This window comes from Chiloscyllium punctatum, chromosome 35, assembly GCF_047496795.1.
Source record: "Chiloscyllium punctatum isolate Juve2018m chromosome 35, sChiPun1.3, whole genome shotgun sequence".
NCBI lineage: Eukaryota > Metazoa > Chordata > Chondrichthyes > Orectolobiformes > Hemiscylliidae > Chiloscyllium > Chiloscyllium punctatum.
Window position 1 is genome coordinate 18,337,222 of NC_092773.1, and position 25,070 is coordinate 18,362,291.

Below are 25,070 nucleotides of genomic sequence, written 5' to 3' on the forward strand. Positions count from 1 at the left end.
AGACCCGGGTTCAATTCCCGCCTCAGGCGACTGACTGTGTGGAGTTTGCACATTCTCCCCGTGTCTGCGTGGGTTTCCTCCGGGTGCTCCGGTTTCCTCCCACAGTCCAAAGATGTGCAGGTCAGGTGAATTGGCCATGCTAAATTGCCCGTAGTGTTAGGTAAGGGGTAGATGTAGATATAGATGTAGGGGTATGGGTGGGTTACGCTTCGGCGGGGCGGTGTGGACTTGTTGGGCCGAAGGGCCTGTTTCCACACTGTAAGTAATCTAATCTAATCTTTCCCAGTCAGAAAGAGGGATTCTAGGAAGGGGATAAGCCAACCATGATTCATCAGTGAAGCTAAAGATAACATCAAATTAAATGACAAAACGTACAATGTGAGATTAATGGTAAGCCAGAAGATTGGGAGAGTTTTAAAAATAACAAAAGCTGAATAAACAATAATAAAGAATGAGAAAATAAACTTTGAAGGAATCTTATTCCATTCAAAATGATGATTGGCACAGGCTTTTAAAAAGGTAACAGCTATGGTTGTGTGTGTCTTACTCTTGCCTCAAAGTTGAAAGGTACTGGATTTCAAGTCCCTCTTCACAAATGTCAGCACAGAATCTAGGCTGACAGCCCAGTGAAAGCCTGAGGGAGTGCTGTACTGTCAAAGTTGCTGTTTTCTTGTTCGAGCTCATACCTCCCCACCTATTTTGGACTGAATTGATTTTGTGGACATTTCAAAGAAGAGCAGAGGTGTTCTCCCTCATGTCCTGGCCAATCTTTATCACTTGAGCAACATAAAAAAGAGCAGCATTTTTCCCTGGTCATATTCACATTGCGCTTTGTAGAGATTCTCATGCATACAATGGCTTCCCACATTACAGCCATGACTTCAGTTGTACTTAATTGCTCTGAGATCATGTTCTAATGTCATGGAAGGTGTTAAATAAATGTAAGCTCTTTCTTCCTTTTAACTCCTCTCTTTGCAGTTAAAGGTTGTTGATTGATTTGAACCATGGATATAACCTTACAAAGCATGAAACTTCAATTGATTTTGCCTAACAAGATCAGCCTGACACAGCTCCATCCGTCAATACTCACTGTAGAACTGATGAGTGTTCAGCTCTCATTGCACAGAACATTAAAGCAGGATATGCACTATATCCAATTTGACCAAAGGATGCTGTTGTTCATCTGGACCATTCAATGAGACTCATTCAGGTTGCCTCTTGTTGCTTCTGTGTCCACAAAGATCCGAAGGTAAGATTGTCACAGATCAAAAGGAATTGCTTTTGCTCTAAATATGGTAGGAATAATTTGATAAAGTCTCATATTTTTAAACTGTGGATTTGACCAAACAAGCCATGGTATATTTTTATGCTCACAATCATTCCTACATGCTTTGGATTCTGTGGGCTTTTGCCGCGGTGTAGAGCTGTGTTTAAAAGCAACACTATTTGGAATTTTTTAAAGTGCTGAAGATGAACCACACTATTGACTACAATCCCAATCTAATTTCTGAATTTCACAACATGTGTTTTTGGAGTATATGTCTTGATTTTACTGACGGGTTGGACTGAAGGGTCTGTTTCCATGCTGTATATCTCTATGACTCTATGAGTCTATGTGTATACAAGCAGTCAGAATGATATCATTTGCACAAAGCCTGATAGGGATGGCACAGAAAGAGGGCACTGATTGTACTAATTTGTAATACTGTACAAACAGTACAGACAACACTGAGTCGAAGCATTTCTTCATGAGACTATTGTGCCCAGACTAAGAATACCTCCTTGCCTCTGACTCGGGTTTCCTTTGTTTTACTGAGCTTGTCTTGGGGGGAGGGGGGGGGGGGGCGTGTGGTGGTGGGGGAGCAGCAAGGCTCAGAATGTTAACAAACCTGCTTCGGCTTCCCTAAAATAAATTGGCCAATCTTAAAAGTAAAGGCAAAGTTCTGAAGTGTCTCTGTTTGATTACCAAGTAACTGATAAGAACAGTTTTCTGACCTTCGGGTATTTATAGGCCATTTGATCTCATATACCAACAGGTCTGGGTGTAAAATACTGAAAGTATCAGATGGTGATTGGGTAGGTAACAAGAGAAATTTCCAGTGCTCTGCCCATGCCTAAGAATGGACAGTTCCTAAAAGTCTTCAGTCTAAATCCAGTCTAGATTGTAGATACTTTAATCCACCTGTTCAGAAATGTTAGGACATACTTCTATAGCAGGTGGCACTTGAACCTCAGCCTCCTGCCTCTGAGGTAGAGAAGCTGTGCCACAACAGCCTGGATTATTAATCCAGTGATGGTACCATTATGCCAACACCTCCTTGACAAGCCTTGGTTGTATAAATAATTCAGTCATTTAATAATTTCCTTTCTGTTCTGAGCTCCCCATGGATTGAGTGCTTTGCTTTAAGGGTTGGAGATTGGTTACACTGAGAACTGCTGGTACTGCCATGAAATGCTTTTGCTGGAATAAATTCCATTAATGGCCTTTCATTCATGAAGCGACTCAATCAAGTACTTGTAGCAAGGAAAAAAACAGGACAGAAGAAAAATGAAAGGATGTGCAAACAAAGTGCAGCATTTAATTTATGTGCTCATGGAATTTATGAGAACTATCTCAGACAGTATGAACAGGTATCAGTTTAAAAATTATTAGACTACTTTACTAGCTCGACTAATGAAACACTTTATATCACAACAAATAATACAATCAATGAAAGATGTCCATTAGTTACCAGTATGTGTAATAAAATAACGCATTCAATATTTACTGTGTAAGCCTGTTATCAGAATACATTAAAAACTAACACGGTAAACTTTCAGTTTTGCATTTCTTCGTCAGATACTTTTTGTGATTCGTCTCTCCTAGTAAAAGGCTGAAAACTGAGATATTTTCATTAGCCAAAGTTATAGAGGGTCACTGAATCAAGCTGGGCTAAAATACAGATTCATCTAAGATTCAGAATTGTCCTGATCCAACTGAATGATGAAAGAAATGGCTGAACATCCCATGACTTTTTTTGTGCTCCTTCCTACCTGCAACTCTATCACCTTTTGGGAATGCTGGAAAATTGTTATCAGTCTTCCTTTCATGAACAATACTTTAAAATTTGTTCTATTACCACATTTGCCAGCAAATTTGTTTTTGAACCCAATAAATGAACTCTTCAGGAACTTCACAAAGATTGGATATTCATCAAATTGGGGGAAAATGAAATTGTATGAGCTATCAGCTTGCTACTGTGCAACAGGAAATGCATTTTACACAGACTGGGCTTGTCACAAATGTGCTTACATTGAAAGTGCCTTTGACAGCATTGATTTAGTTTCTGTCAGTAATAGTAATATGTAAATAAGTGCAACCAAGCCTAAAGGACATCATCCTGAAATAAAACAGAAGAGGTGCCCTCAATACCAGGAATAATGTAGTCTTACTAACATTGCAATATTGCCCTTCTCTCTGAAACTGCTACACTGATAGACAGATTTTCTCTTAGACAGTAATGTCTCCTTGATCAATATATCTCCTAATACAGATGTTTCAATCTCCACAATATTATATTTGGAATGCCCACACTCAGCAAAACAAGCAGAACAGAATTGTACAGCACACAAGACTGGTTGGCCCATCAAAGCCGTATCAATTCTTGGAAAGGTTTCTTCAATTATGGCCACCCCTGTGCTTCTGTCTTATTGACATGCAAGTTTCTTTTCTCCAGTTACAATCACCATCCTTTCAGGTTCATCCCACATTGTAACTTGCTTTTGACTGTCTTAATTGGGCCCAGACTCGACCTCAGTGTGATTAATGGCAGCTTGGTACTGTCGACTGATATCAGTGAGGCACTAAACTGAGGCTGATCTAACACATTACTTGATGGCCCCCAACAACTAGCACTGGACTGCAAAGAGCTTTATGCTATATGTTTAAATTTGATTTGATCCAGGACGAAGAGATTGAAAGAGTCTAACTAATCCATTTAATCAGTCAAAAATAGTTCAAGATTGATAATCAGTTGTGTGAGAACAAAATTCAAATATCTCACTTTGGTCTTCATTCTGTACCATTTTCATGCAGTCCTTAAATCTGTGTCTTTTCATTACTAACCCTTTCCCACTGGAAATAGTTTCTCCTGATTTCCTCAGTTAAAAACCATTCATGAGTTGTCCCCTCTAAACCTTTGATTTATAATTTGCTTCTCCATATATTATAAATTTTAAAACAGAAGCCTTATTTTCTCTTTAGTCATCCCTAGAGCTATAGGTTTGGACTTGCTGCCTCGAGGGACTGTGTCTCTTCTGAATGTGATTTCCTTTCACATTAAAGCTTTCCCTCTGTTCATGACCTTTTTTTTGCTAGCCAGAAGTTGGGATTCTTTTCCTTCGAGCAGAGAAGTTTAAGAGGAGACCAAATTAAGGTATGAGAGCAAGTTGAGAGACACTTTTTCAACTGGCAAGTGAGTTGCTAATCAGAGGTGATTGATTTATCATAATTGACAGTGGAAGGAATAGGTAATTGAGGAAACAGTTTTCTCACACAGAGGGCTGTGACCAACTCCAACATATTTTCTGAAAGATTGATGGAATCAGGTTCCATGATAACTTTTAGAAGACAAATGGACACATACTTGGAGAGAGCACATTTGTAAGACTGTGTGGAAAGAGTTGAAAATGGGACTAAATGAACTGCACTTTTAAAGAGCCAGCAGAGGCATGATGGGCTGAATTGTGTCTTTCCATGTTGTAAAATTCAACAATTCTATCAGCCCTTCACATGCTCCAATCAGCCACCTAAGCTCAAGAATATATGGTTCAACTAGCATATTAATTCTGGTTGGCCAGTAACAGATTCTGGTTGGCCAGTAACAGATAATGACCAGACTTGGTAAAATACAATCCCAAACTGTTGGTAATGTTGGATTCACTGTCTCAAACTCTTGTTTAACATTGGCTTGGGAAATTTGCAAAGTTAAAGGCAATCTGCAATCAGGGCAAGTTATGAGTACGCTATTAAATTTTCAATGCAGGAAATATTCAGCCTCTGACATATCATGTCCCCTGAAGTGATTTAAAAGCCATCTACATTTCTCATCCTAAATATTGATGGATGGCTCAGCAACATTAAAACCATGTAACTCACTCACTGTTCTCTCTCAGAGCAAATATTTGTCATTCAGTGTAGCTCAATCTTTCCTTAACAGAAGCTTTTTATGAAGCTCAAAAACTTACTGTTCTAAGAACAGGAACTATTTTACTTTTCAAAATATTGTCAAGTAACAAAATATTCATTCTGGCTGTCTACTCTGTGAATTGGAGAAATTGTTTTTAAATCAAGATTCCATGCACACTGATTTAAAGTTGTTACATCATGAGCTTGCACAGTCATCTCTCTCAAATTGATTGACACACTCCACCAAAAGACAAGTCAAAGCCACAGGCTCACAGCTGAAGGAAGGGAGCACATCAGCAGAGGACTTACTAACTAATTCCCTCAGGTATGAAATTCAAATGTTGCTTTTCTCAAAAGCAACCTGTACCCATTTTCACAAAAATGCGAATTTGCAGCGATATGCTAGGTTCTCGCAATTTTCATAATGCTTCAAGCTTTCTGATTCCATCACAGTGCACTTGTGCAAATGAAGTGACACTTGCTCATTTTATATACCACACACACAAATTACAATCATTATTTTGAGAAGCTCAATATGAGGGATTTCATTTGACAATTAATTAGGTTTGACAGTTGAATCACATTGAAAATATTGATTTTCAAGCACTGATAAAATGACAATACGAACCATCAATTTTAAGTAATTTTAAGTAATTTAAAGAGCTAGCAATGATCTGGTGTTAAAAATGAACTTATGAAAATACAAGATTTGAATGTTATGATGCAAAGTCATGAAATTAGCAATTGTAAATAATCTGCTGATCCTCTCACAATTGACATTCTGCCTCATGACATCAGATTTGGGTGGAGGTTTGGTGAGCCTAGGAAGTGAAATTAGTCTTGGGTGTTGCCAACAAAGCCAACAATCAAACAGAACATATGTATGTATGTAAAATGAATGAATTAAATTATCACCACTGTTGTCTACACCGAGCAGCAAACCTGGCAAATAACTGTAGACTTCCAAAGGAGGAAATTCCAGAAAACAAACCATTTTCATTGAGTGCATAATGACATGATTTGGTGTGATAATGAACTATAGTACAGCCAAATATTGCACTACCTGTTGCAATTTCAATTTTGATGCAGAGTCAAGTAAAGTTAGTTTCTGCAAAACTACTCATTGCAAAGATTTTATCACAATGGGGAAGAGGCAAATAGAGTACTGACAGACCAGTAAGTGTAAGGCAGTCGGTGAAAAATTGACTGGAAATGATCGCAGAAGAATTAACTGGCACTTGGGAGAATGTGGATCAATAAAAGAACTCCAGTAAGATTTGTAAAATGAAAATTAAAATATATAAATTTCTAAAATATATAAATAGAAATGATAGCAAAGTTGAAGCCCATGGAATTATGGACATGCAATAAAAGAGTAGCATTCTGGCCCTCAAGTTTACTCCACCATTTAAAAAAATCATGGCTGATTTTAAACTCAAATCTGCTTCCTACAAACCCCTGGGAACTTTTCGTCTCATTGCTTCTATTGCCTTTTCAGGAAGAGAATTTGAAATGCTCACAACCATCGGTGAGGAAATATATTTCCTTATCTCTGTTTTAAAAGGGCAACTTTTTATTTTTAAACAGTGACTCACAGATGAGTTGGACTGAAGGGTCTGATTCCATGCTGTATGACTCTATGATTTTAATTTGAGATTCTGCCATTGAAGGAAAAGTCTTTCTTGTCAAGAAAGACTTGTCAAGATTGCTCAAGACCTAATTTGTTTCAATTAAGTTGCCTGTTGCTTTTCTAAACTCTTGAGAGATATCAACCTAGCCTGCCCACCTTTTCACATGAGATAATCTGTCAATTCCAGGTATTAGTCTGGTAAACCGTCTCTTAACTGCTTCCAACACAGAAACATTCTTCCTTAAATACAAAGACCAATGTTGTACATGATACTGGAAATGTGGTCTCCTCAGTGTCCTGTACAAGTGAAGTATAACTTCCCTACTTTGTATTCAATTCCCCAAGTAGTAAATGATAAGACTCTTATTAGCATTCCTGATTACTTGCGGTACCTGCATACTAACCTTTTGTGATTTATACATTAGGACACTCAGATTCTTCTGCATCTCAGTGCTCTTCATTCTCTCAGCGTTTAAATAATATTTCAATAACTTTTATCCTTCCTGCAAAAGTGGACAGTTTCCCATTTTCCCGCATTTGTCAGATTTTGCCCACTGCCTAAACTAATCTATATCCTTTTGTCATCTCCTAATGTCCTCTTCATGACTTCATTTGTTACCTGTCTTTGTGTTACAAATACATTTGGTAATCACACCTTCCATCCCTTCATCCAAGACATTTATGTAAATTATAAACACTGATATCTCAGCACTGAAAAAGTTACATTCATGTCTAATCTCGGCTTCCTGTTAGTCAGTGTGTCTTCTGTTCATGTCAGTATGGTACCCTCTACACCATGAGCTTTAATTTTCCATAATAACCTTTATGAACACCTTCTGAAAAGGTAAGCACTATACAGTTACGAGTTCCTTTTGTTTGTAGAACATATTACTTCTTCAAATAACTCCAATAGATTAGTTAAACAAGATTTCTCTCTCTTGGAATGACATTAGTTCTGCCAAATTCCTTGAAGTTATCAAAGATATCATAATTTTTTTAAAGAACTTTTCAAGTTACAGATATTGAGTTAACTCATCTGTAGTTTCCTGCTTTCTGCCTCCTTCGTTTATGAATCAAGGAGTTATATTTGTATTTTTCCCCATCTAAATAGGAGCTTCCCCTCGTCTAAGGAGTTTTGCAAATGAAAATCAATGCACTAAATGTTTCACCAGCCACTACTTTTGAAGACTATAGGATGAAGTCCATCAGAACCCAAGCAGTTATTGGCCTATAGATCCAATAACCTACTCGGTACCACTTCTCTGGTGATTGACATTTTGCCAAGTTCCTCCCTTTCTTCAATTTCCAGATTTATTGTTGCTTCTGGAGTGTTGTATGCTTCCTCTACAATGAAGACTGATAAAAGGTACTTGTTCAATTAGTCTGCTATTTCCTTATTTTCCATTATCGATTCTCTGGACTTACTTCCAGTTGGACCAACGTTCACTTAGTTAACTGTTTTCATTTTTAATTATTTGTGGAAAACCTTAATGCCTGTTTTGATATTTCTGGCTAGCTTTATTTCATTCTCTAACTTTTTTCGTCTAATTTCTTTAATGGGTGGCGCGGTGGCTCAGTGGTTAGCACTGCTGCCTTACAGCGCCAGAGACCCATGTTCGATTTCTGCCTCGGGTGACTACTGTGTGGAGTTTGCACATTCTCCCTGTGTCTGCGTGGATTTCCTTTGGGTGCTCCAGTTTCCTCCCACAGTCCAAAGATGTGCTGATCAGGTAAATTGGCCATAGTGTTAGGTACATTAGTCAAGGGTAATTATAAGTTACTCTTCGGAGGGTCGGTGTGGACTTGTTGGGACTGAAGGACCTGTTTCCATACTGGAAGGAATCTAATCTATAAAAAACATTTTTTTTATATTCTGTCCAATCTACTGACCTGCCACTTGTCTTTGCATAACATTTTTTTTTAAGCGTGAAGTATCTTTAACCTGATCTAAAACACAGATGTTGAATCTGCCCCTTGGAATGATTGCAAAGTGTTCTGTTATTGTGTTCTGTATGTTCTGAAATGGCTGCTACTGCATCTCTCTTGATCTACCCTTCAGCCTTATTTGTCAACTCAAGTTAGCGAGCTTGGCTTTCATGCCAATGTAATTGTATAATCTTATAGATTTTTAATTTTAATTTAATTTTTAATTTTGAAAGAATAGTCTTGGGCATACTTCATCTGTCTCTCAAACTGAATGTAAACATTGAACATATTATGATTGCTGCTACTTAGGGTACCTTCACCCCTAATATTAATTAATCCTATCTCACTGCACAATACCATGTCTCGTACAGCTTGCTCTATGGTTGGCTCCAATATTTACTGTTTTAAGAAACTAACTTGGAAACATTCTACGTTGAGCTATCTTTGCCATTTGCCCTTTCCAGCCTTTATCAATTAAAATCTCTCATGATTGTCACTGTGCCATTCTGACAAGGTCCCATCATTTATTTTATACTCCACCCTACCATGTAGTTACTGTTCGGAGCCTGCACACCATACACAAAAGCAACATCTTACCGTAATCGTTTCTCATCTGTACACAAACTATTTCCACATCCCAGTTTCCGGAACTCTCTCTTGTGCTTACACCATCAACCATCCCTGCACCTTTTCAAAGCTTCCAATCATTCCTAAATGTCCTGTGTCCTTACGTATTCAGGAAAGCATTCATGTCACCCTGTAGCTATTATCCCTATAATAGCTGACAGATTGTACTTATTTATTTCAATCGCACTGACACTTCACATTTGTTTTGCAAGCTACACGCATTCAGATACAGTTTATTTTTTCTATTTTGTTAAATTTACCATTATCTGTTGATTTACATTTCAATTTTCTTTCTCTCTAACCCTTCCTGCCACCAAATGTCCATCATTTCCTGCATTTGTATTCTCTTCTGCTTTGTCTCTACTCTGATTTAACACACCTTCGCAAATTGATTCCTTGCCTCAACAACATAATTTAAAATCCACTCTATTTCTCTAATGATGCGACTCACAAGAATACCAGCCCTAGCACAGTTCAGATGGAGACTGAAATAACTGCACAGAGGCCAGAATCCCATCACCAAGTCACCCCTTATTTACTTGTGCAAAGTACGCTGACTTGGGTCAGCCAGCTCAGAGTCAAAGCCCTGAACTGATGAGCTTCTTATCTCCTGGTTACATTGGTCAGCCAGGGGCTTTGCTGATTGGCCCAGGTTACCATCCCCAATCACCGACCATGTAGTCAACGAGGTCAACCTGGTTCAATCACTATAGAGACTCTCCTCATGGTATAGATCCCACTTTCCCAACACAGGTTCTTGTGCTTCATGAACTGACATCAGTTCTCCCACTTAATTTTTTTGGATGATGCAGTATATGTGATGTGCTCTCTGTGAGATTACATGTGGCTCAAGTAAAATCCAGTGATTACGGCCTTTGCTTCTTAATGTGACGCCCAGTTTCTCATGCTGACCGTGCAGAGCCATCTTCTTGGCTCACCATCAGGGCGGCACAATGGCTCAGTGCTTAGCACTGCTGCCTCACAGTGCCAGGGACCTGGGCTCGATCCTACCCTCGAGCAACTCACTGTAGAGTTTGCACATTCTCCCCATCTCTGTGTGGGTTTCCTCTGGGTGCTCCGGTTTCCTCCCACAATCCAATGATGTGTGGGTTAGGTGAACTGGCCATGCTAAATTGCCCATAGTGTTCAGGGATGTGTAGGTTAGGTGCATTAGTCAGGAGTAATGGGAAATGGGTTTGAATGGGATATTCTTCAGGGGGGGTCAGTGTGGATTTGTTGGGCGAAAGGGCCTGTTTCCACACTGAAGGAATTCTAAGATTTCTTTGTCTTGCCCACATTGTTGGTACCTACATAGACTAGAATGATGGGATCCTTGCCCTCTCATTACAAGTTTTTCTCAGCCTTAACCAGATATCCCAAATCCTGACACTGAACATGTAACAAATTGTCTGAATTCTTGTTCTTTCTGACACTGAGCAGTGTCAACCCCTCTAACTATACTGTCCGCTACAACCACATTCTCTTCTGCTTCCCACACTGAGGTATCTTTCTATACCATGGTACCAGCTCATTCACCCTGCATTCTCTGTCATCTAAAGGGAAAGTGACTACTTGGTAATGAAATTTTCAAAGAGACAAAAAGTAAATAGTGCTGTTGAATGGTTGATTTCAAAATTGGAGAGAAATGCCCTTGATGTTCTTTCAGGGGTCAGTATTAGACTTCTGCACATTCCGATGCACATGAATGACTTGGAATTGGATGTGCACGGTATAATTTCAAAGTGCACCAATGACACAAAGCAATGGTGGAAGGGAAAATTGAGAAGACTGTTGGATTAATGTATGAAATTGAGTACAAAAGAAAAGTTTGTCAGTGTTAATCTGTAGCTAGGCCCCAGCTGTAGTCTTTGAACATCATACTTGAGGAAGGATGTCAATGTCTCAGAGAAGTTGCAGAGATGAGAGATTTCAGTTACATCGAGAAATGGGAGAAACTAAGGCTGTTCTCATTTTAACAGTTTACGTTAAGGGGATATTTGAAACTTGATAGAAGTGTTCAAAATATCATGAATGATAACTTGAACAATGTTTAACGTTACTGTTTGCCCAATGTCAGAACAGTCCCCGGTTGCACATGTTTGCCATGTTGTGAATTCAATATTTCAGGACAACGGGAACTGGGCAGTAGACTCCCCAGTAGTGCAATGGGGAAAGCCACTGCCTGCTTCATTGCAACACTATTCCATAAGATCCCAAAACAGACCCTGGTTCTGTGCTGAGTTCACTAACCACAGCCAGGGTATACTGATTGCAATATAAGAATTGAGATAAGAGAAATAAATTGTCAGTGCCAGTAATTTCCTTAAGATTGCTTATACTTCACACTTTAAATTTGTTGAAGGCAGAGCAGATATGTTTTTCACATGGAGAAGTGCAGTTCTAGCAGTTCAATGTTGATAATCATGAATAACGAATCCTTTTTGAAGAGTACAGAGGAGAATAGCAGTCAATAATTTTCAGACTTAAAGTCACACATGACCTTGGCTCATACATGTCCATGTGATTAAGGATGCCCCAAGAATGAGGTCCTCTAGTAAAGAGCAGATAATAGCATGTTCTTTCTTCTTCTGAGAATCAGTGTACCAACTCAGTCTCCACAACCCAATTTACAAGTGCCAGTTCTGCTTCAGCTGCAGGAAACAGTCACCGAACTGAAGTGCTATCACAGAAAACTCCGGCAGCCGCTATGAAGAGAGAAGCTCATAAAGGTTGGAGAGGGAATGGGCTTTAAATGAGTAGAAAGGCAGAGAAAAGAGGAGGAGAGGAAAGAACAGAACAGAGAGTCCTTGATCGTTTGGAAGGTGGAAGAGGTTGAGTGACAAAAAAATGCAAGAGAAAAGAAGAGGAGAATTACCAGCTGCCACTATCTGAGAAAAGGAAGTCGTGATTGTGATCTGAAAGTTTTGAATTCAGTGCAGTCCTATTGTTGGATACAGTTCTTTTGGCGGCTATTAGATTAGGTTAGATTCCCTACAGTGTGGAAACAAGCCCTTTGGCCCAACAAGTCCACACCAACCCACTGAAGAGTCACCCACCCAGACCCATTTCCCTATATTTCGGCCTGACTAATGCACCTAATACTATGGGCAATATAGCATGGCCAATCCACCTGACCTGCACATGTTTGGACTGTGGGAAGAAACTGGAGCACCCAGAGGAAACGCACGCAGATCCTGGGAGAATGTGCAAACTCTACACAGACAGTTGCCTGAGGCCAGAATTGAATCTGGGTCCTTGGCGCTGTGAGGCAGTAGTGCTAACCACTGAGCCACCTTGTCACCCATATTCTCCACCCTCTCTATTGCCTCTATGTGAGAATTACAAGGACCTCTCACCTGAATCCTTCCTGAACTGATTGGAAAAAACTGTCGTATAGGCCCTCACAAATTGTTTCACCATTTTCTTCTCCATGATTGAATTAATTGTCAGTTCCAAGATATCAGAAGAAGAAAAGAATTTGGGCTGTAAAACTAAGATAATATTATTATAAATGACAGCGCTATACACTGACCAAGAGTACCATATATATAAAAAAAAGATGCTGGAAATAATAAGTAAAGTCAGAGATTGCTGGAAATACTCAGCAGGGTTGGCAGCATCTGACCCTGAGCTTTCAGTTGGCTGCCATTTCAACACACCACCTTATTCCCTGACAAACATCCTGTCTCAGGCTTGCTGCAGTGCTCCAGTGAAGCTCAGCGCAAGCTGAAAGAACAACATCTCATTTTCCACTTGGGAATCCTGCAATCTTCTGGACTCAATGTTGAATTCAATAATTTTGGACATTGAGCAGATTCTCCCATGTTCTTACCCCAATGGCTACACACCAAGTCTTGCCCTCACATGGGCTGCTACCACAAACCACCTATTGTTAGCCACGAATGGTCACCATTAGCAGCTATTCATTCTCCAAGGCTGACCTTTAGCCATTCCTTTGTCTGACAAATCACTGTTCTCACCCTCTGGGTTCCATCTTCAGCAACTGCTTACGTTTCCGCCCTCCCGCCATCTTCAGTATATATGTTTCTGTTTCTGATTTCCAGTATCTGCTGTCCTTCAGTTTTATTTTGTTCTGCTGCAAGGATACTTTTGCATATTGAGAAAGATAGCCAACTTTGGGCTTCTCACTTATTGTCTTAGCATTCACTCCCTTTGTGCCTATTTCTATGCTCCAAGTATCTCTGCCTTGCCTTCCCTTTTTGTGCTTGACTCCCTCATCTGGAGCTAATAAGTTGCAAGTATTTCTAATTTGCCTTGCCTTTTTAGCGCAGCCACAAAGCCAGAAGGCTTGTCATGGTTGTCAGCAGTAATTTGTCAAGAGGATGAACGTGTCACTGTATGTCACTGTGCTACATCAGCCTGAAACCTACACCATGTGCCAGCAGCTTATGTGACAAACACACTGGAAGTGCTTCAACTAAACAGCCATGTCTCAAAGTCTAAGGGAAACAGTCCTCAGTCAGGCTCAGAGAGACAAGGAATCAAGGACAACTTCCGGTGTAAGTACAGGGACTTGGGCATGGTCAGTTGGCCACTCGGAGTGGTCACAGTGTGGACCCTCTCTTCATAGTGGATGTTGCAGCCCATCACCTTTCTTGGTTCTTTCTGTCCTTTTGAGAGCCATTTCTCCTGGAATATGACAAAGGGAAGGATTGAGGGAAGTGTCTGGCACAGATGCTCGTACTGGGGAAAGTAGTGAGGTGTCCCAAATGATGGGGTAAGAGGTGCAGAGACCATGCAGAGTTAGTAGGTTGGGGGAATTGTTTGGGTGAGAGTGAGAGTGGGAAGAGATTGCAGGCAATAGTGAGAGTGGTAGAGCAGGAACCTTGGTGGGAGCTGGGTGCAGTAACAGACCTAGAGAGAGTGTGTGGTGTTGGAAAGCAAATGGTGGTATTTATCTGGGTGAAGCCATTAAAGTTTATGATGAGAAGGGGAATTGAACTAGCATGGGTCAAGTGGTCTGCCTGAGGGCCGTGATACCTAGTTGGCAAGATGACTTTAGAACAATAGCACAAGCAAGTCTTTTTGCCTCAAAGAATCCTTCATGAAAATCAATGAAAATGACACATCGCCAACCTCTGGTAAAATTCAGCCCGTTGTTTCTTTCCAATCTCCAGCACACTGTCAGATTGTGCATTGTACAGAGCAGAACCCAATACCTTACACAATACAGATCCAATACCTTATACTCCTCACCTAGGCGATTGTCTGCCAGCAACTACTCTGTTGTGTGGAACTCACTACCACAGGGAATAGTTGATGCAAACAATTGATGGGAGTTGAAAGGTAATGAAGAATGGGAGGAGGTTCGAGTGAAGCAGGAATGCTGATATCATCTGTAACTGCAGTGCATATTCTGTACTGTTAAATATTTCAAGAGTTACCATTATAGGACCTTGTTTCAGCATTTCATGTGAAGCACAAAATCTTTTGAAATTTTTGACTTCCCAATGGTAGGCTCTACCAGCCGAGTCAGTGATTATTTGCCTGTGATTAATTAGGGTATATATCATTTCTACCTTTCCAGGAAGAAAATATGACCAGGGGACTCTTAATTGTACCCTGAGTCATGGGTCTGAACAATCAGCCACAATAAAATTTATTGTCTGAAATAGCTGCAAATTTCTACATATTAGAAACATGAGCAACACACTTCACTGGATTTAGTTACAGCTCTAATAGTGAAACTCAAGAGAGGTCAACAACGGTCTCATGAAGGCTTATCCATGAGATGTTTGCTTTATGTGTTGCTTACGCCTAGCACCAAGACACAAAGCATCATGTCAGATCCACAACAAAATCAAGGCAATCTATAAGTCACATCAATCCCTGGAACAAGGCATTTCAAATCATGCAACACAAATAATCTTATCATGAGTTCTCATGTGAGAAATATGGTCCCAGAATATTGCAGCACACCTTTTCCAGATTAGAAATTGAGTCTTTGTCCTTTTTAACCTATGTGCACTGTTTGCACTTGCTATTGAAACATCTGCTGAATTCATTAATTCTTTAGTTTCAACTTCATTGAATTTGTTCTTATTCAGAATGGATTATGAAAGAGGAGTGGGGCATCCAAGGGGAAGATATGATGATGAAGAGGAGGAGGGTAAGTAAAATAAAGTGCAATTTAAGAGATATACCCAATGCGTCACTGAGTTCCTTTAAGATGGAAGGTATCAGATTTGATCTCTGGGTAGTACTGAGTTCACTGGTCTCAGGGCAATAGTTCTGCTGGTCTGAGCTTTCTCAAGTTAGCTGAAAGATATGAATCATTCAGTCAGTAAGGTGGCTACATTTGACTGAAATCCAATGAATGCTGCCGGGAAGTATCTGTATGCAAACTCCATCTAGATCAAATCAGAGCCCAACAGCCTTCTGTTTCACTTTCCCACCAACAAAATGATCCATAAAATTATCTGGGACCGGGTTTCCCTTTGGGCCTGACTTAAAACTAGAGTCATCCGTGATCCTTTTTTGGGCTTGGGTTTGTTGTATCCTTCTATAGTTCTTCATTTTAAATTCAGATATGCATTCATTAGAAAGCGTTTGCAGGATGCATCATGAGATTCTGCTGATGAGACTTGTTCCCACATCTTGATTGTGGTAATGTTTCTCAGGGAAGTGCTGGGGCTAAATAGGTCTGCTTATGAAGACCAGTTGCTTGGCACTTACTTGTATTCCACTGAGTATAGAGATAAAGGGGTGATCAATTTGAGGTGTTTAAGATGATGAAAGGATCTAAAAGGATGCTTGAATAAAGTTATTTCCTCCTGTGGGGAAATCAGAAAACAGGATGTAACCTTACAGCAGGGATTGTGTTAATGTTGATGAAATTAAGATGAATGGAAGATGGAGTTAACAAACAAATCATTCATGATTTATTTCAATGGCAAAACCGGCCTCTGAGGATGAATGGTCTTGCCTTGTACCTATTTTCCTGAGACTGAACACTACCATTGTGAATCAGTATCGTGCAAAAGTAGACAGTTGTGGCACTGTTTCTGATGAAAGAGCTGAAATTTCCCAGAAAAATCAACTGTTTAAAAATGATCCTAAAGGTGTCTTTTCTGTCCAGATCAAAACACCATCTATGGTGGGATCCCTGCACCACAAGGCTACAGGAGAAAGAGACGGCGAAGGAAATTCTCAGCAAGTCGGGAGAAATTTAGTGAGGTGGAGTTGTATCCCAACAGGCAGTACAGATCTGATACCGAGGAAGAAGATGGGAGAGGACAGACTGCTACAGAGAGAGACTTTACCAGTAAGTCATTAATAATCTACTGTTGAGATGTTATGGTTCATGTAGGTTTATCACGTCTGTGATATTTCATGTGCAACTATCCAGCCATTTTCCCATCTCTGAAAGTTTATGAGTATTCAAAGAAAACTAAAAACATGTTCAACATTCTTGTGATGTTTCTTTTGATTGCTCAGAGCAGTGGCCAGAGATGAATCGTTAACCTGGACAATACTGATAGGTTGATGATCCTGAATTCACTTCACAAATCCAGTGTGATCAGGTCCAAGGATTCCATTCTACAATAATCAAAACCGAACAGCAGTGTAATCATGTGTTTGATAGAAATGCGTTTGGCTAGACATTGTGATTTGATGGGATCACCAGAAACACATCCTGATGCATAAGTGTTGGAGGCCATCAGCCTTTCCTTCCATAGGCCACAGATTCTGAGGCTAATCACGGAGAATTATATGATTCTTTCTGTCCTTCTTCTCCCGTACTCTCATAGTTGCCCAGAAAACTAACAACGGCATGATAGCCCCTACCCTGAGCCCAGGCCCTAAGTCCTTTGTGTAGGAATCACTGACTTGCATTTGAAAGGTCTTAATAAATGACTGCGTTGGGTTTAGTCCAAGAGCTAAGACTACACAACACATTATTCATTGAAACCTTCGCACTTAAGACCAATTGAAACGGTTCGGCCATTCCATCAGCTGGACAGACTGCCTCTACAAGTGCAGTTTGGTTTTTAAATGTAAACATGTTTAAACTGTTTAATTTGTTGTTTTGTTCACACTAGCTTATTCATTTATTTATTTGGGGGATGTGGGCATCACTGGCTGGGCTAGCATTTATTGTACGTCCCTGATTGCCCTGAATCACCTCCTTGAACTGCTGCAGTTTGATGTTAAATCAGTTACAGTGTGACATGAGTTGCTGTACAAAGAACATAACATCTTGAAATTAAAACCTATCATGCTGTTTTTAATGTTGATTGTTTATTTTCCTGGCTACTCACAGCAGTGTGGAGATCTTAATCCAAAGGAAAATGGACTTAACAACAAATGATTAAACTATTGCCTGCATTAAGTATGTCTGTTTGATTAATCCAGAACCTTGACTGGCAGTCACTGAGCAATGTTGTTCCATGATTCAGAAAATATATTCCACAGCAGAGATCAGGTGAATAAGAATCACTAGCTCAAGATAACCTAATACCCTAGAACAAAGGCACCGAGGTTAAACTGTGCTGACAAACAATTATCTGAAAAATTGGTGGATTCACTCAGGTGAGTTGAAGTGATGGAAAGAGGCATTGTTTTTCATTATTCTACATTAAATATTTACTGAATAGATTCCATCATGTGATTGGATGAGTTAAGTAATAAGGGCCATGTTTAATCCCCAGTTTGTGCTGAATCCACTGAGACAGCAGAGCGAAATGGAATCAGTGCAATCAACTTCAGATAAGGAGGAGTGATCCCAACCTGGTCCCATGGATCCTGAAAGCTTCAAGCATGAGCTGACAGATCACAGGGCACTTTGCTGTGGTATTACTCTCCCTTTGTGGTCAAGTATACTCCATGAGTGCACTCACTTTGGTGGAATTCTGGCCAAGGAACTGTGGATCAGAAAGAATCCCTGCTGGAGACAACACTATTATTTTTATCTTAATTACAGGGTACCTTCTCAATGGTCAGGGAAGGCATTTGTTTAAAAACCTTATCAGTGCCCTGAATTGTCTTGTTTTTTTCCTCAGACTATGATTCAGATCATTCAGTATAATGACATACTCAGGTGGAACTCCGAAACACAGTCTGGCGTTATGTCAAATAGATATTCCCTCACATACTCAACAACAACGACCCTATACTCAAACTCTACCTGTGACTCCAGCAATCGGCCAGAACTGGATAAACTTCCACAGTATCCAATCTTGGCCCATTAGCTATTTTACTTTGGTTTTTGCGCTTGTTTCCAATTTTGTCGCAAGAACTGTGTTGCTGAGCAATGGTTCTGACACATTGCCTGATCTCAGTTGCAGCCGCACGCCACTTGTGGCTCGACTGCTTACTGGGGTCACACAGGGGTCAAAACCAGCTTCCAGGTCAGCTTCTGATGATTGTGTGTAAAGGACATTGGGATTGCTATGTGCTCAGTGCCAGATTCTGAAAGCATAGACAGTCGGGAGGAACTAAAGGCACATTGTTTCCAGTTGAGATTCAAGGTACAAATAAATCTCAGCATTGCAAATGTTAATCTGTTAACTATTGCCACTCAATGGCCCTGCGCAAGGAATATTTTATACTTAACTCTGTAAGAATCCTAAGCTGCCAGTATGTCAAGTAAACAGGAACTTACTGCAGCCCATATGCAACACAAATCTGGCTGGCGTTGAAACTTTTATCAGCAATAATTCATTTATGTAGCATTCAGAACAAGAGGAGGCCATTCAGCCCCTTAAGCCTGTTCCTCATTCAATTAAATCATGGCTCATGTATACCTCAACTCTAGTTGACCACCTTTTCGCCATGCTTGTTGATAATCACACTCAACAGAAATCTCAGTCAGAAACATTCCCACTCCCTAGCAATTTACTGAAATGCAAATTCCAATCAAGGTCCCTGCTTTTGATTCCCAGAACAGTTGCTCTTTCCCATTCTCTGTTCCTCTCCTGTCAGATAAGAGGTATCCTAGATTTCTGAACTTTCCCCAGAATCCTGGTGATTTCTGCTATTCCTGAGGAGAGAGTGGAATTATTGAAATAAATGCAAAGCTGTATTCCCCTTCAAAACATGAACCTGGCTTTATTTTGAAAGGAGAGTGGGGAGGAGGCTGACAAATTCCCATCCTTCTTGAGTGAATGAAAAATATCTTCGAAATTCTCCCTTAAGGTGCTGGAACTGATAGATACAGGTACACATTGATTGTCTTTGATTCATGTTGAAAAGGTATTATTAATGGACAGAGAGAAATAAATATTCACCACTTACTAAACTTCAGCTTCAGAGTTTAAAAAAAATGAAAAGCTTGAATAAAAGATAAGGGGGCCATTTTAATGTAAAAGATTATCTATTTATTGGGGGCTATTTTTATTGATGCACAGGGGAGCTTTTTAGAAAAGGTTCGGGAATAGTTAAGGTCAAAGCTTTCTCAGAATTGAAATGGGTAAGCTCTACTGGGTTTGGCATAATCATCAATAGGACTCAACTCAGCAAAGGGCGTGCTATTCCATTTAATCTCCAGGGCAAGCAGCTCTGTGTAACAGGCTTTGACACACTCTGTAAGGCTGCAGCAAGTTACCCCGAGCAAAGACAGGCCTGCCTTTAATGTGTGTGACAAAATGAGTGAGAGTGAACCAGGTAGGGTCGAAACCATGGTTTTTGTTGTTGATTTGTCAGTTGCTTTTTTTGAGGCCAAGATTGGCGTGTTTGTCTTGTAGCCACGAGAGAACTGATGCAATTCATTTTGTTTCACTTTTAACACTTTGTAGACTACAGTAACATCGCTTCATTCAAGGACAGGATATAACTGGGTCATGACAAAACTATGGTCTTTGCTCTTGTTTTCTCAAACTCTACTTCACAATAGTTGGTTTTACAAATGCACAAAGAGTGGTTTCTACTTTGCAGAGGGGGTGTGTGCCAGTTTGTCGACACTGATGCTGGTTTCTCTCCATGAATTTGGATACAACTGAGATTTTAAGTGGACGAACATTATTTTTTAAGTCTTCCAGAATTTGATAGTCTTGTTACTTTTAAACAAAGGCAATGATTTGTTGCACTTGAATAATTTGGTGGTTCTCCCCTTTTCGCTAAGCAAAGACGGCAAGAAGCCAACGTATAAACTAACTATGAAACCTTCCAATCAGATGGAAGAAACAGCACAAGAGCAGATAGCTGTGACTCTGCTTCTCTTGTGCCCTATAAAGCAGGAAAGTAACTGCCCCTTGCTCAATCTCCCGGCTGTGGCATCAAAGTCAGATTATGGTAATCATTCAATGGATGTATGTAGGCCAGCAATCAAGACCGGACTTCAAATCACTATGGCCCATGGTATAGGTCAATCAATGCACGATGAGTGCTGTTGTGCAAGTGTGTGTGTGTGTGTGTGTGTGTGTGTGTGTATGTATGTGTGTGATTGTTTCAGCAGCGATGCCTTTCAGTTGTTGAAGTCTCCTGACACATATTGTCACATCAAGATTGGCACTTCAACAAAGGAAGCAAAAGACTGCCAGTGTCTGTGGAGGTGCATTTCACAATGAATCACTGAGGGGGAGGAGAGAAGGTCAGCGGAAAATGATGAAGGCTGAATGAAACCTCAGCTCATCAGATACACAATAGGGCTGAATTGTACTTCGAGGGGCTGCAGATAGCTGATCGGTTTAACACTGTCTTCCCATGGTTTTTACTGGAGGTGGGTACAAAACATTGATGATTCTCTTTGATCAGTTGTTGCATTACTGTCAGAAATTCACTGACAGGTTACAATGGAAAGGAATGGAAATCACATGAGAGTTTGCGGATAGTTAATTTGCAAATGAGTCAAAGAATGTGAAGTTGTGCAACAGCCAGAATTTGACTTGCCTTCCATTGCCACTTTAAGAGCGTTTTACTCGAAGACAACATTGTAGGATTGGCTTGTAACCATAGGAACTGGAATTCCTGCCCGGAAGAATTAGTTACAATTGCTTTTTAGTCATAAAGTTTCACTTGCAGTTCAGAAGAACCGGCAGTCTTGGAAATGATAGGTAAATTATGGGAATGAGGACATGACAGCAATGCAAATACTGGAGACATTTAATTTCAGGGATAAAGCAAAAGCTTTTATCTGATTCATGCTGAGGAGCAAAGGGATGGTTAATGGAATTAAAACTCTATTTAATGGGATTAACTTCTACCAGCAGAAGCATGCACATGCTGGTAAAGTAAGAGAAAACTGAAGTGAAGCAATGGATTAAATTGTGCCCGTTGAACGCAGGTGGAGTGGAAATACCTTCCCCAGCAGGTGCGAGGAGAGTAGAGAGAAATACAAAAAGCAACTGAGGACAATAAAGGCAAGGATTAGGAATGTTACAAATTATAATGGTGAACTATTGTAGCAATGGTGGAATATTTTCCAGTTCTGTCAAAGTCAGGAATCAATCAAAGGCCGCATTGTTTTTTGGAGAGATTTATTAGGTCAACTTAGGTCTGAGGCCAGATAAATGAGTACTGAGTGAACCAGGTATTTTACATCAATTTTCACTTCTAAAGGTGATGGTGTAGCCCTTGTGTAGATGAATTGGAGAGCTCAAGTGGCTTTAATTGGGGTCACCTCAGACACTGAAGATTGAGATTGGGATAAATGAATCTGATCCAAAAACACAGAGTGCTGCAGGAAATGGAAACCGTTAACTCATGTAACCAAGAATTTGCCAAAATATGCGTTAGCTCCCATCAGATTAGAAGGTTCGTGTGGTCCTATAATTTAAGAAAGGGAAGAAATTAGACACTGGCAATTGTCAGTTTGACATTGGGTACGCATGGCGTGTGATTTCTGATCACTTGACAAAGTGGACAGTTGTTTATGTTTCTCTACATTGCTTCAGAGGGTGTAAGTCCCAGCTCACTGACTGAAGTGAATTACTTCAGGAAACATTTGAAATTGTGAATCTTGGCACTTACCTTGATTTCCATACATTAATCTTTCATGAAGGTTTATCAAAGATTAGAATTTAGGGGATTGTCAGGCAGATATCAGGCTTGATAAGAAATCTTATGAACAAAGGGCCTTGTCAAGGGGAAGGATTTGAATGGAGCTTGATCATAACTGGGTACCATTACTGCGACATATGCTCTTCACCACCTTGATCCCTAATTTGGATGAGCGTGCTATAGCAACTCATTTCACTTTTAACAGATCACATAAAAATGTACAGAATGATGAATAATTCAGGTGAAATAATCAGCCAGTTTACATAGAGGATGAAGTTGTCTTTGTGAATGGCATTTACCCGAAACAATACAAATCATTGTCAATGGTTGTCCCTTGATTCGAGAATGGCATTGACTGAGGCCAATGGTGAGTTTCTGCCAGGGGTCTTCTTGTGACTGGGCACAAGTCAATCTATACTGGATTAGTGGTGCTGGAAGAGCACAGCAGTTCAGGCAGCATCCAACGAGCAGCGAAATCAACGTTTCGGGCAAAAGCCCTTCATCAGGAATAAAGGCAGTGAGCCTGAAGCATGGAGAGATAAGCTAGAGGAGGGTGGGGGTGGGGAGAGAGAGTAGCATAGAGTACAATGGGTGAGTGGGGGAGGAGATGAAGGTGATAGGTCAAGGAGGAGAGGGTGGAGTGGATAGGTGGAAAAGGAGATAGGCAGGTCGGACAAGTCAAGGAGACAGTAACTGAGCTGGAAGTTTGAAACTAGGATGAGGTGGGGGAAGGGGAAATGAGGAAGCTGTTGAAGTCCACATTGATGCCCTGGGGTTCATCCCACACAAGTCAATCTATAGATCATTGGCACATGATGCAGGACACCTCATAAAGTATTGTGATCTGCAGTGCTGTATTAGGTCTCTTTTTTTTCCATTCATCTATCTCTTTATTGAGTTCTTGGAATTCCAGGTGTGATTAAGCTTGTTGGAAAAATTAATGCCTTATAGAATCAGCCACAATCAGATCAGACATGAACTCACCAAATCAGAGAAGAGGATCAATGGGCCAAATGGTCTAGTCCTGCTTTTAATTCATATGTTCATATTCTGAATGATCGGTAGCAAGCCCTTTCTTGGCCATTCTGGTCAGTACCTCAGTGTTACAGTGTTCACATTATGTAGTTTTACCCCTTACAGGTGGCAGTAGTGTCAAGAATGATTTAGAAATGCAGTGAGGAGAGCAATTGTGTACATGTAGTGTACATGTAGAGACATCCTGGTTTCTCTGAATATGCTCAGACTTTGACCTTTATTTTGGTGTCGATCTGTCAGAGACAAACTGGTTGGAAAATTGCAATTGGCACTGTAAAGTGAAACATTAATTTAAAATTCAGAGGAACACTTACAACAGTGTTAGCAGTTAAAGCATTTGTTGCCTGCAAATAGGAAGAATGTCAAATTTCACTAAGATATAAAATGGTTATGTCCATTGTTCTGTTTACTCTTTATGACAGTAGTGATTGGGATATCTGTTCTCGATAACTATAACACTTTCAATCTACATTTTCACTAGCGCATAAACAAAATTTTCATTTGAAAGTAAGCAAATGCAGCAACTCCTCACAGCATTGTATGGTTCCAGAGTGTTGAATAAAAATATGGACAAGAACCTGAAGAGAAAACATAAATACAGTCATGCAGAGATAAAGTCATATGACGACTGATGTTGCTCTTTCAGAGAGCCAGCACAGGCACAGTAGCCTAAAGGCCCGAGTCTGTGCTGAAACCATTTTATTCTAAAGTGAGTATCCCTGTTTTGGAATGGAGGGAAGACCCAGGCAGTTCCTGGTACTAAAGATATCAAGGGAAAGTGATAAAACAGCAATGAAGTAGAGGTCAGCATGGTTGAACAGTCTGGAGCAGCTGAATGACCTACTCTGCTCCTATATCCTATGTTTGTGTTTTCCTCATTGGATATTTGATCCCCAGTTGACTGGAGATCTGCAGTCCTTGTTTTTACCTGGAGATAAGAAAGAGTTCAGTGGCAAGAGGTGAATGAAAGAGCTAACAACAAGCTCATGTTCAAAGATACATCGTGATCATGGTTTCTTGCTGGAACACCCTGCTCCCCATAAAAACTTGACAGTGTTACTCAGACAGGATCATACTTTAATGTATTTTGCTGTACCTCTCTTGTACGCAGTGTCCCCTGCTGCTGAGCGTCTGAGATACATTCTGGGAGAAGACGATGATGGCCCAACTCCAACGCTTTTCACAGAGATGGATACCCTGCAGCATGATGGAGTTGAGTTAGAATGGAAGGAATCTGCCAGGTGAGCAATGGAAGTTCAATGATGTTTACTTCTATTGAACGAACCTCTGTTATGCAATTCTACAACTTTGTAATTCTAATCACCAGCCATTATGATGGTGCAGTTGCTGTGCAAACAGGCAAGCAGTGATTTGCAGGGTTGCTATCACTGTGTTTGAAGTATACAGGAACCATACAAAATAAGTAGCAAAAGCAAAACAAAAAAGATTAATGTCACACAAGTCTATCATTAGAACCAGTTCTCTAAATGGTCCTGAAGTCGGCTAAGACTGTGCAGTAGAACTAAAGAAAATGAAGAAGTGTCCGTTTTCTCATCAGACAATCTTGACTGTCAGAATCTCTCTCATTTATTTTTGCTGGGAATGTAACTCAAGAGTGGCATGACAGTTACTCAGGCTATTGAGACCAACATTCAGCACATAAATTTGAAACGTCAAGAGCTGCTTCGCTTCCTTGTGTGAATCATTGCCATGGTAATGAAGATC

General features: G+C 40.2%; 1 protein-coding gene across 6 annotated transcripts in view; it reads left to right on the forward strand.

Moving 5' to 3' along the window:
• Positions 1 to 1,128: 1,128 nt before the first annotated feature.
• The window catches only part of LOC140459721 (electrogenic sodium bicarbonate cotransporter 4-like), a 78,982-nt gene continuing 55,040 nt past the window's right edge, over positions 1,129 to 25,070 (forward strand). For all 6 annotated transcript variants that reach the window (XM_072554161.1, XM_072554163.1, XM_072554162.1 and 3 more), the window contains exons 1-5: positions 1,129 to 1,249; positions 7,909 to 8,163; positions 15,419 to 15,480; positions 16,450 to 16,635; positions 24,457 to 24,586. In XM_072554161.1, the coding sequence (XP_072410262.1) occupies positions 8,147 to 8,163; positions 15,419 to 15,480; positions 16,450 to 16,635; positions 24,457 to 24,586 (395 nt within the window). In that variant the 5' untranslated portion in view covers positions 1,129 to 1,249; positions 7,909 to 8,146. The remainder of the gene's footprint in view (positions 1,250 to 7,908; positions 8,164 to 15,418; positions 15,481 to 16,449; positions 16,636 to 24,456; positions 24,587 to 25,070) is intronic.